Here is a 13,288-nt window from a genome sequence, read left to right on the forward strand (position 1 = left end):
AAAATACAAAAAACTAGCCGGGCGAGGTGGCGGGCGCCTGTAGTCCCAGCTACTCGGGAGGCTGAGGCAGGAGAATGGCGTGAACCCGGGAGGCGGAGCTTGCAGTGAGCTGAGATCCGGCCACTGCACTCCAGCCTGGGCGACAGAGCGAGACTCCGTCTCAAAAAAAAAAAAAAAAAGAAATGGTTCCGATAGAACTTTTACAGAAACAGGCTTCAGACAGAATTTGATCCATGGATTATAGTTTACTGATCCCTGATTTACTCTCTCTGAGCCTTATATCTGAAGAAAAAAAAAATTGTCACTCTAGAAAGTTTATTAGACTTGTCCAGGTTTCTTCTGGCTGTAGCATAGCAATCTATTTAATCTTGCTGCTTTTTTAGTCTAATTGGCAAGGTTTGTACATTCTCTACCCTCAGCTTTATAAGGTATGGTGCAAATATTATGCTAATTGGCCTTTTTGTGGCGCTCATGGAATTTGTTTAGGTAGTCAATAGTATCTTAATTGTGCTGAAAAAAGTTCATTGATTATATATATCTTTCTCTGGAGACTCGCAGACATACAGTCCCTTGAAATGTTGATCTGCCTTTCTTCAGGATTCTTCACTCCGCAACATCGGAAAACAAAGTCTTTAATAAGCGCAATTGGCAACAATGACGTCTATTCAACGTTGCAACTTAGACTCCTAACAGATCACAGGAAATCTTAAAATTGTTCCTCCATCTCATACTCCAAGGGAGCTATAATTAATTTTGAGTTGTTACTTATGCTTAAGTCAAAAATAAAATATTTATAAAGTTGTGTTTTGTATTTTTCATTTGATCATTCTTTGGGGAAAGACGCAATATGTTTACATAAAATAACATAATGCAAAACAACCAGATATTTTCCAAGTGTGTTTGATTTGTTATTCAAATACGAATCCTGCTAGCAACCTTAGTCGAAGGCCAGAATTTTACATCTATAGTCAGAGCCCTATGACTTGATTTTAGAAAACCTATCTTCATTACATTTTCTGCTTTTAGAGGGCTCTGTGTTTTATGTTAATGTCAGGCCAGTTATGTTCCTCCGCGGTGCGTGGTGTTTAAACCAGAAGATTAAAAACAAGTTAGAAAAATTTTCTGCTTAGAGTTATCCCCATCCAACTGTGTGTGTGAGTGTGTGTATGTTTGTCTGTTTGTGCGTGTGTTTCAAGAGATCAAATATTAACTATTTCTTTGCAATCTAAACACACTTTTTAATTTTGAATGAAACTGATAATACACATACTTCTAATTTAGCTTTTTTTTTCCTCATGAAGAAGGCAGTAGAAGCTATCTGCATATCATTATAAAACTACTCTTTCAATCTAAGAAGGAAGCCAGAATGTGAGCCTTGGGGGAGTCTCTGTTCGTGTCTATATTCAAGTTTTGCTGTCTCTGTTATAATAAATGAGTTCTTATATAATCAGATAGAGTTGAAATCTTGGTGGTTGCTATAGGGAAAATATAAAATGAAAGGTAGTATCAGGCAGTGATAGTATTCTCCATTTGGAGCAGACTTAAAGTAAACACAAAGTTAAAGGCAAAAACCAGATATTATTTCCTACTTATATCCTGAATATAGTCTAATATTACATTGGTATTTAGAGATGTAGGAGAAAATATTTTGGGAAGTTTATAAAAATAAATGAGATACTAAAGCATTTTGATAATCAAGTGTTGAGGATTATTCGGAAAAAATGATCAATGCTTTGCCTTTGGATATTTTGAAAATTTTTGTAAACATTTAAAAAACGGAACCTTACAATGAGATGAAGACAAAGAAAAACAGAAAAAAGATAAACAGCAAAGAAGGAAGATAAAAATAAATGAACAATTCTATTAAAACCAACTTATGGCCAAGCACAGTAGCTCACACCTGTAATCCCAGTGGTTTGGGAAGCCGAGGCTGATGGATCACCTGAGGTCAGGAGTTCAAGACCAGCCTGGCTAACATGGCAAAACTCCATCTCTACTAAAAATACAAAAATTAGCTGGACGTGGTTGCAGGCACCTGTAATCCCAGCTATTCAGGAGGCTGAGGGACGAGAATCACCTGAATCCGGGAGGCAGAGGTTGTGGTAAGCTGATATTGCTCCACTGCACTCCAGTCTGGGCGACAAGAGCGAGACTCCGTCTCCAATGGAAGAAAAAAAAAAAACCAAAAACTTATTCCACAACTTAATGTACTACATTTTTTAAAATTACATCCCTATTTTCTTATCCTTGGCAGATTTCTTTCTTTGTTACTAGGAAAGTACATGTTAGTTTATATGGATATTTGAAACCAACTTTAGTGTATAGTTTCATCACTGATCACTGTGGCACCTAGATATGAGATGCCATGAGAAATATTTGTAGTTATCCTGTGTCATTTGGGAAAGAAGTAAGTTCATTCAGCATTGATTTGCAATAATTAGTGTTTACCTTTATGTTAAATATTGTGTTCAAGAAAGGGGAGAAGCATATACTTTCCAGCACAGAATTGGTAATACTTTTCTGGAATATGGATTCAGTATTGATTATGTTTTTATTTTCCTTTTTTCTTTCCTTCCTCCTTCTCTCCCTTTCTTTCTTATTTTTTCTTCCTTTCTTTGTTATTCCTTGAGACTTCTTTCACATTCAGCCTTTTGTATTTTCACAAAAGGGATTTTTGAAGATTGCTATGAAGTATAGTTTTGTAGTAGGAGCATTTCGAATACTCATAACTTGTTGCTTTTGACCAAAGTCCATCACAATTTCTAGAGTAGAGAACGGGCACACTATGAGCCGTAAGCATCTCAGATGTTTTAAGTAGAATAGAGTTAGAATGAGTTTTTGAATGTGAAAAAAAAAAATCCACATGAATTTCACTGCATCCGATAAGCACATTTCTTGTGTAAGTTGGGCTTTGCTTTCGGTGTAATCAAGTCAGAAAAAAAGAGTTGTTTGAAAAGTAAAGTCCTTTTATAAAGCAGTAAGAAAGTCATCTTTCCTAGAATTGTCTCTTGAGTTATCTTTACACAACAGCATCATTTTGAAACAAAGCACAAAATAAGGGTCATGTACAAGATGCTCTAAATTGAAAGGTCTTTGTATTACATCTTTGGATCTAGAGAAACATAGTGACATCTGCCTTTGATTATCATTAGATGGATAAATTCTAATTCTAGGACTGTATTTAAAACATTTCAACATACACAATGATATTATATGTTCTGGGAATGTGGCACACGGTGGTTATTTTTAACATAATTATAGATGTCTGGCTGGTCGTCTTTGAAATAAATTATTTTTAAAAAGGCTTTCATGGAAAAATTAGAATTCTTCATGGTTCAAGTCATGTTTATCTTGGGAAAATTCAAAATAAACTATTTGAATAAAAATTTGTTTGCTTGACAATTGTCCAGATTAACTTTACAGAAACTTTTTGTTAATTGCTAAAATATCTAGTTTGTTCAACTACTCATATTGTACTTCTCCTGTCATTGTAAAACAGTTAAAGAAAATGGGAAAACATGGTTTCAAGGTGTTGGTTCAGAAAAAAAATTAGGATAATTATAATATAGAAAAAGAATTAGCTGTACATGCATTTTTACTGTAGACCAGGGTTCCTTACCTCTAGGAATCAAATCACTATATATAGATACAATCATTTTTACTCTGTGGGTTGTTTACCTCCATTTTGCAGATTGTTTTAAATTTTACAACGATGGATCTTTACAAGAGTAGTTTGTGCTGGTATGACTACATTGAAGTAAGAGATGGGTACTGGAGAAAATCACCTCTCCTTGGTAAGATATCTTTTCCATCTTATGTTGCTATGTATTAATTCTGTCCTGTCCAAAGAAAACCAACTGATTCTCTCAAGAGTCATCTTAGAGTTAAAAATGTGTGAGACTAACATTATTTTTATGTTAATTATACTTTTTTCAACCATACCAAAAATATTTGAAGACAAATGGATAAATACATTCACTGATTAACTAATTTGAGCTAGCTTAAGTTATGAGGTAGCCGCTAGGATTTGAACATAATGATTGAGAATAGCTTTCTCATGTATTGTGCCTATCATGAGTACTCATCCCAATGTTTCTGTATTTTTGCTTTAAGAATCAGTTTCAACTTAAAAAAAAAAACTAATTTTGAGTGTACATGTTGTGTGTTTGTGTGTTTTGTTTTTGTTTTGTTGCTAAGCCAGTAGTATAAACTGTTAGGTACATGTTTGGTAGCTGGCTTCCTATGTCAAGCATATTAACTCTTATTATATTACAGACGTCACAATTTTGCTTCTCAGAGAGTTTTCTGTGGCTGAGAAGAGACATTTGCAGTTTGTGTCATAAACCATAGTCAGATTTGGTGCTCATGAAAGTCTACTGCCAATGTTTAACCACAGACCACACTATTAACTTGCATAGGCAGTTTACTGTTGCCCTCTGTTTTACTCAAAGGTGAGAGCTGTTTGGAGCATGCAGGCATCCACTCTATATTGATCTTTTTCTGAGATTGTAACGTTCTCTTTACTCTTAGAAGTAGTTTTGCTCAGTCGCGTTGATGAACTGTGCAGCTCTTTTAACAACTAACACCTACTGAATGGGCACAATTGTATTAAAAGTGACAGCAGCCATAGTAAATCCAAGAGATCGGTAGAAATGTTTAAAAATAAAGAAGTGAACGAATGTGGTAAGTCAGACTGAGGAAAACATTGTCTTCTATATTTAGTTTCTTAGCCTAGATAAAGCAACATTTTACATATGTATGCACAGGCCAAAGAAAATATTTCATTAAATTCATATTAGAGAAAGAAATCTAGAGCTAAAATTCTGAACAACACTTCTTTTTAGAGCACCATCAGCATTGCATGGCTCAATGTATAATGGGCCACCAGAGTGAGGCAGTGTAATCATGGTTTGTATGTGAAAAGCTTTCCCTACCGTTTCTTCTAAGACCTTGCTCCAAAAAGTGCAGCACTTAGATTGGTAGCATCGAAATCAGCTGGAAAGTTGTTAGAATTGTAGAAACTTGGCTCCCACTCTATATCCTCTGAATTAGGGTTTGCATTTGAATAGATTTCCTAGAAATTCAGATGCACACTATAGTTTAAAACACACTGCTCTGTGTTACCTGCCTCTAATTTGCTTTGCAATTTAGGAAAATATGTCTTCACCTGTCAGCTGTTAGTATGAACTTGCTTTATGCAAGTTGGCTGCCATTTTTCATACACTAAAACTATGTATGCCATTTCCAGAGACACATAAAAATGGATAACATTGTAATATGTTTGTAGAATTATTGCATGTGCTTTATCATATTTAAGCATTTTGTGATCATGTGAAAGCTTAGAGCATAGAGGCAGAAATAAGCATAAATATTTGTGGAAAGATGGGGAAGAAAGGAAGGAATGACAGGTATTATATTCATTTGCTGTAATTCATATTTCTAGATACAGAATTAGAAGACATTGGAAATCATGCTCAAGTCTTCTGATAGTATTTGTTATTCTGCCTGTAACACCACAGATTATAGCTTTTTAGATGACATGGAATGCGTGCAGTGATAAAAGATACCAAGAGTAGCCTCGGGGTTTTCCCAAGGAGTTGCTATCGAACCTGGGTGAATTAAGAACTCCCCTCTGAGCTGAGAGCACGCTCTTTCTTTCTTTCTTTGTTGGAAATGGAATCTTGCTTTGTCACCAGGCTGGAGTGCAGTGTTGCCATCTCGACTCACTGCAACCTCTGCCTCCCAGGTTCGAGTGATTCTCCTGCCTCAGCCTCCCAAGTAGCTGGGACTACAGGCACCCACCACCATGACCAACTAATTTTTGTATTTTTAAGACAGACGGGATTTCACCATATTGTCTAGGACGGTCTTGAGCTCTTGACTTCGTGATCCACCTGCCTCAGCCTCCCAAAGTGCTGGGATTACAGGCATGAGCCACTGTGCCTGACTGAGAGCACATTCTTAACCAAGTCATTTCCCTGCTATTGGCCAGGTTGACAATTTGAAACCATTTTCTTAGGGTGACTTGCACCTTTTTTCTGTTCCCCATGAAATAATATTCCCCACCTTGATGCATCATTTGACCTTTTTCAAATACTGTTTTTGAGTAACCATCTTACTTCTACATATGGTAACAATACTGACATCAGTCAGTTACTCTGAGGCTGATAGTCAAATGCTTTATAAATGTGTATGAAGAGACTGTTTTGTTTATCTACCATTAGTAAGTAAATATTAAGGCATAGTTGTGGTTGCAATCACTTGGAATGGAAATGTGAACCAAATCAGTGTTTACATTTTATTTGTGGCTAGTACGAAAAAAACATAGAATATAGAGTCCTATTTAGGAGTTTCTCTTTATTCTTTTATTTCTTTTAGGTAGATTCTGTGGGGACAAAGTGCCTGAAGTTCTTACTTCTACAGACAGCAGAATGTGGATTGAGTTTCGTAGCAGCAGTAATTGGGTAGGAAAAGGCTTTGCAGCTGTCTATGAAGGCAAGTCACATTGAATTTTAGAGAGTAGTTCATCTTATACCTCAACAGAAATGTGCATTTCTTAATTTCATTACAATGACATTGTTACCATATTTTAAAATTATGAATTTTTCTGACTCTGTATTATCATATTCATACAGGTAATTTTAATAAAAATACTCAGTAAATTTAAATTGCAAGAAAAACCTGTTTTCTAGTATCAGTGATGTAATAATATCTAAATGTGTTCAGGATGTGTGGAGAAAAAAGCAAATGGCACAATCATTCTTAAAGTTTAATTGTTTCATGATAGTTTTAAAAGATTATGAAGAAATTATTATTTTCCTTTGTACTGATTTTGTGTCTGTTTGATCCCTGTATTCCTGAAATACTTTTTATTAGAGGAAATTGCACAGAAAGTAATTGTGCCGATTTCTGGGGCATGTTTTATCTAAATAAGAAAGTCAGCATTTGAGGAAGGACTTATAAAATGCTTTGTTTTATCCTTCTCTAAAACAATAAACTGGCATTGTGCTTTCTTGGCTTTAAAACCAAGCTCCTTTCTTGCCAGGTTGTGGGTGGAGGAGACACTTCCTAGTACAGCAGTTTACGTAATTTTGAAGACAGAAGATTTCTGCTTCCCTTAAACTTTTAAGTAAATGGAAGCATTTTGTTTTAAGGATTAACTGCCCAGTAGTGGAGAGGATTATTTGGAGGGAGTCACAGATGCTGCACGCATGACACTAACTCACTGCCAGAGACCCAGTGAGTTCTGTTCAGGATGAGACTCTTGTTTTGATGAGCTATTTTACCTGCAGTCGAAAGACCAAAGGAAGCAGCTCAGAGAATCACAGAACAAACTCACAGAGAATAAATTCACAAAGCCAGTAAAGGTTTTTAAAGGTTAAAAAATACCTTTTTGTTAAGATAGGATTAAAAATTATTTATTCCTTGACCATTATCTAATATTTGTAGTTATTTGATTAGTTTTTTTTTTAACCATATAAATATTTACTACATTACAATCAGTCAACTTTGATTTTTATAGCCTGGTCTTTATCTACTGAACTACAGGAGCTGAACTTCAGTGTTAACCAAGAAGAAAATGAAAACGAAATGACATGTCTAGGCTTAGTTATTTGTTTGTTTTTTGGCTTTCTTCAGCAATCTGTGGAGGTGAGATACGTAAAAATGAAGGACAGATTCAGTCTCCTAATTATCCTGATGACTATCGCCCGATGAAAGAATGTGTGTGGAAAATAACAGTGTCTGAGAGCTACCACGTCGGGCTGACCTTTCAGTCCTTTGAGGTAAAGTCTTTTAGGCTATCTTCCTGGCACATATTCTCCATAAATGACAATGGCATTTAAGAGAATCCTCATTAAATCAGCAAAGAAACAGAGAGTCAGCCTTTTAATCAGCAAAGAAGCAAAGGCTCACTCATAAAATGCAACATCAAGAGCCTAAGAGTTTTTTTTTTTTTTCTTTCCTCGTTCGCAGACATTTTCAAGAAGATTAAAGTGAGTTTACATTATCTGTGCTATTTGAATTCGAATGTTTGAAGTACTGACAATAGTTTCTTTTGACAAATGCACAGGCTGATTTCACAAGAGGGTCCATTAAGTAATAGAAGTTTTATTTCTCTTCTAAACTAAGACGTTAAAAGGTAGACAGTCTTTCTTTTAAGAGGGACAAAACATTTTTCACCTTTTTTTTTTTTTTTAACCATTACACAGATAATTGTTTATATCAAAAGCAGGGATTTTAAGTGTTCTTATGAGCTTTCAACCTCCTTAAAAATATTCGTCAGGGAGATCAGCAGCATCATTGTGTTATTAGAGGAAGGGCCAGAAGAAATCAAAGTCCAATCAGAAATTTTGGATCAAAGTCCGGGTCCAGAACTAACACACTGGCCCATGGGTCATTTTTGTGGGATGAAAGGGACTGAGTTAAAGATTTAAAGTCAGGAAATAGGGGAATTTCAGAGTATGTTTAAATCAAAGAGTTGTTCTAGAAATTGAGAGTTCAAGCTGAAGTGGAGAGAAACAATGAGGTCCTGGTGGTAGGTCCCAGCCAGGGTTAGAAATTTAGATGCATGATTGGAGATGAGGACTTTACTGATTGGAAGACTCATTCACTAAGTGATCAGAAGGCAGTAGTGAGCTCTACTACCCATTGGGTAGTAATGAGCACTGTGAACACTACCTACTGAGGGCAGTGATCATGGTCATGGTTGTGTGTCTGCACCTGCAGCAGGAGCACCAGGAGAATCCAGGCATTGCCAGTAATCCCAGAGAATCTCTCATCCTCATCTGCAAGCCTGTGCATTCTGTTTCTTCAGTACTTGTCTCTGTCCCCCTGCATGTACCACCCAGATGTATTTCTTTTTGTTACCAAAAAATATATACTTTCTACTTTAATCATCATGTTGCATTTTATGCTCCTGATCACTTTATTTATTATTTATTTATTTATTTATTTATTGTACTTTTAGAAACTTTGATTCTGCCATTATTTGATTGACAGTTGAACTTTGTTATTTTAATGGACTAATAGATTTGCAAATACTGTTCAAATAGACCAGTTTATGGTTGACAGTGAACTAAAATTGAGTAGAAAAATTTCTCCCACGATTTAGACAAAAAAAGCTGATAAAAATCATCTAACCAATGCCTCTATTTGCTGTGTTTTGTGATATTTCAAGAATAAAGAGATTAACTGTCTTTTAATATGTAATTCAGTTTTTTTGTGGAATTCTATAATAGACATGATGCCAGAAAATGCATTCATTCCATCAACCTGAAAACTGATGCATGAAATTGCTACCTTAGTTGATTTGTACTTTATTTTTTATTTATCAATGCAATAACAGTGATAGTCTTCAAAAATAAGATAGCATAAGGACAAATGAAAAAGATTTGCATCTCAGACACTTATAATTATGCCTGACACACAATATTCACTTAATAAATATTTGCTTACTGAGTGAATGAATCAGTGATGACTATGCTTTATGACCTGGAAAAAATCATGTCATAGGACGGCTGAGAGTACATTTTATTTATTGTCTCTAGTTTCCTGTCCTATCTTCATATTACTTTATTTCTATGTGTTTCTGCCTCCCTCATTTATATGTTAGACATATTTTGATATCTGGTAGATCTCTTGTCTTTAAATGACCAAAACTGAACCCTTGCTTATTTTGTCTCACTCACTAAGCCAACTCTTCTTCTATTTATATCAGTACTATTTCAGTACTTTTTGTCACCACTTATCCAAGGAACATCCTTAATTCTACCTTTTCTCTTAAGCCCTGCAGCCAATCTATCAGCATATTTCAGTTGCTTTGTCTCCAAACTATACCCCATACACGATGACTTTACACCACCACTGTTCTCACCATCCCCCTCTTTGCTTGGAATTCACAGAGAGAACCTCGGGTCTCTACTCTTGTTCTGCATATCCCGTTCATCACCTCACAACCAGAGTGATGCTTTTACAATGTACGTTAGATTATGACACTGCTCTACTTACAGGGGGTTTCCATCACACCTAAAATAACATCTAGACTCGATTATCATGGGCCACGTCACTTGTGATTTGGTCTTTGGCACCTCCTCACTTCCTCTGTGTCAGCTCGTCTGGCCCTCTTTCTCTTCTCAGAAACACCAACCTCACTCCCATATCACAGCGTTTACCGCTGATGTTCCTCTGCCCCAGGTCTTTGCTTTTACTCTCCTGTTGCTTTGTTTGGATCTCTGCTTAATTGCTGCCTTCTTAAAAAGTTCTTGGCTGATAACACTACTTAAAATATTGTCTTACCTACAATTATCTCTAAATCGTCACTCTGTTTTATTTTTAGTTAATTGCACTTCCAACTACTGGAATGTGTGCTACAGATCTCTTTATGTACATGTGTATTATCTGTCTCTCTCACTAGATTATGTTCACCAAAGGGTTGGGTTCTTACCTGTGTCTCTGATCATTTTATCTCCAGCAACATTGTTTGTGAGAGAATGTTTGATAATAGATGAGATAAATGGATGGGTAGATTACATGTAAAACGATGTTTCAGTGTGTGACAGTTGGCGGATGGAAATGAATATATCCTTTCTTTATTAAAGGCTTGTAAGTTTCCATGCAGAGGGAAACAAGCCTGAATAGATAAGAAAGATTTAGATTATGGAGTACCTGATATGCTGAAGTTAGACTGAATTTAGACTAGAGATGCTGAGTTTCAAGAAATTCATAAGTAACAGGATTTAAAGGTACCTAATAAACATCTAAATCTTCTAGGTAAGGAAACTAAGTTTATGCCGTTAACTTAGTATCACACAGGCAAGTACTAAAAGAGCATTAAAACCCAGGTACATTTGATCCTGATTTTATTTGCAAATTTGCCTATTTACTAAAATTGTGGAAGCCTAAAATTAATATTTGCAGTGCCTTCTGGGTCATTCACAGATGTGTACACAGCAGCAAATTTTGAGTCACCTAATGTGCCCATTGCCAGCTGTCATGTGCCTTACTGAGAAAATATGTGTGTCAGATTATCTTCGTTCAGACATGTACGGTGTATATATAGTGCTGTTGAGTGAAAGTTCAGTATTAATAAATGGGCAACCTGTATTAAGGCGTCTTTAAACAGAAACACACAAAACAAAATGTTGTGACTAGAATCTCACAGGAACTGTAACCCTGGGAGCAATGAATCAGTACTTGCTAGTTCAGTATTCTGAGCAACTGAATATAATGTAACTAGTATGAATATAAACAATCAGCTTTATATATTTTCTTATTTGTTCTAATAGCCATTAGGTGGTTGTTTAATTTAGTCAGTTATCTGTTTATATCAATTCTTTTGTTTACCTATGTTTCCAATACTCTGATTTTACCTGACAAAGTCCAGTTTTTATTCACTGATTGTAGTCTTTGCCTTATTTCAAAAACTGTTTATATTTTTATTTATTATTATTATTTTTTTTTGAAATGGCGTCTCACTCTGTACCCAGTTTGCAAGGCAGTGGCATGATCTCGGCTCACTGCAACCTCCACCTCCTGGGTTCAAGAGATTCTCCTGCCTCAGCCTCCCGAGTAGCTGGGACTACAGGTGCATGCCACCACGCCCGGCTAATTTTTTGCATTTTTAGTAGAGACAGGGTTTCACCATGTTAGCCAGGATGGTCTCTATCTCCTGATCTCATGATCTGCCCTCCTTGGCCTCCCAAAGTGCTGGGATTACAGGCGTGAGCCACCGCACCTGGCCTTGTTTATTATTCTTTATGTTACTGTATTCCTCTTCAGATATAAGGGCCATAAAGATAAACTTGTCTATCATGCTGTTGAAATCTACTTTAAAGAACTTCTTAGCTGTCCATCATTTATGCCTCTATGTGAATTTATGTCATGGCACCTTTGCTAGTGCCATTTGCATTTTCATGAAAGTGCTGAAACAAAGTCTATGTGCCTTTGTCAATGAGTTTCAGGAATCTTTGAGCAGGAAGGAACACTATTTGAGAGGTAATAGAATCTTGATGCTTCTGTATTTATACCCTTTGGGAACTGCTGTGGTCTGGATATTTGTGTCTACCCAAAATTTATATGGTGAAACATTAATTCCAAAGATGATGGTATTAGCAGTGGGGTCTTTGGGAAGTGATTAGTCATGAGACTGGAGCCCTCATGAATGGAATCAGTGCTCCTATAAAAGAGACCTAGGGGCTGGGTGCTGTGGCTCACGCCTGTGATCCCAGCACTTTGGGAGGCCTAGGTGGGTGGATCACCTGAGGTCAGGAGTTCAAGACCAGCCTGATCAACCTGGTGAAACCCCATCTCTACCAAAAATACAAAATTAGCTGGGCATGGTGGCAGGTGCCTGTAATCTCAGCTACTTGAGAGGCTGAGGCAGAAGAATCACTTGAACCTGGGAGGCAGAGTTTTCAGTGAGCCAGGATCGTGCCATTGCACTCCAGCCTAGGCAACAAGAGCAAAACTCTATCTCAAAAAAAAAAAAAAAAAAAAAAAAAGGCCTAGGGATCTTCTGCCATGTGAGGGCAAAATGAAAAGGCACCACTTGTGAAGAGGGCCCTCACCAGACACTGAATCTGATAGTGCCTTAACCTTTAACTTGCAGCCTTGAAAACTATAAGAAACAAATGTCATGGTTTGTAAGCCACACTATCTATGATATTTTCTCATAGCATCTGGAATGGACTAATATAGGAAGCTTTCTCTCCTCTGGTAGTCATTGGATACATTATTTCTTAAGACCAATATACTGAAGTGAGTTTGTATATGAATATAGATACCTGCTGAAAGTAATTTGGAAAGCTTGTTTTCTATTTAACAGCAGAGTCATTTGTAAAGAAGCTTCTGGTACTATTATTTTATTTGAGAACTTTTTTAGTAAGAAGAAATACAAAAGAGAAAAAGTTTGGAAGGCTGGAAATGTTTACAGGAACAACTTCAAAGGCATGTCACCAAAGCAGAAAAGAAGTGAAATAAACCTGGAGCTTACTTTTGTTTAAATTGAAATTACCACATACATTAGTTCAAATGGTATTAAGTTTGAGGTACTTGTCAACATGACTACATATTCTGATTTGGTGATACTTTCCCTACGAAAACCAGAGCTGATAAATACCCTTAACAATCACAGCAGCGAGCTGAAACATTCTAAACTATGTACATACGTTTTTATCTTGGTACTTGGTAGACTGCTTGTCTGAAAGTAATCCTTTAAATCCTTTAAATATTTTTTATTAATTTATGATAAGTAGGCTAGTTTTTGTGAATGAACTAAAAAGCCGAGATA

General features: G+C 36.2%; 1 protein-coding gene across 1 annotated transcript in view; it reads left to right on the forward strand.

The window, feature by feature from the left end:
* Window positions 1-13,288, forward strand: part of TLL1 (tolloid like 1) — a 239,696-nt gene that overhangs the window by 165,174 nt on the left and 61,234 nt on the right. The window contains exons 10-12 of the mRNA XM_033215624.1: window positions 3,692-3,794; window positions 6,379-6,495; window positions 7,639-7,784. Of these exons, the coding sequence (XP_033071515.1) occupies window positions 3,692-3,794; window positions 6,379-6,495; window positions 7,639-7,784 (366 nt within the window). The remainder of the gene's footprint in view (window positions 1-3,691; window positions 3,795-6,378; window positions 6,496-7,638; window positions 7,785-13,288) is intronic.

Source organism: Trachypithecus francoisi, unplaced genomic scaffold (genome assembly GCF_009764315.1).
Source record: "Trachypithecus francoisi isolate TF-2019V2 unplaced genomic scaffold, Tfra_2.0 Lachesis_group1, whole genome shotgun sequence".
In the NCBI taxonomy this organism is placed as follows: Eukaryota; Metazoa; Chordata; class Mammalia; order Primates; family Cercopithecidae; genus Trachypithecus; species Trachypithecus francoisi.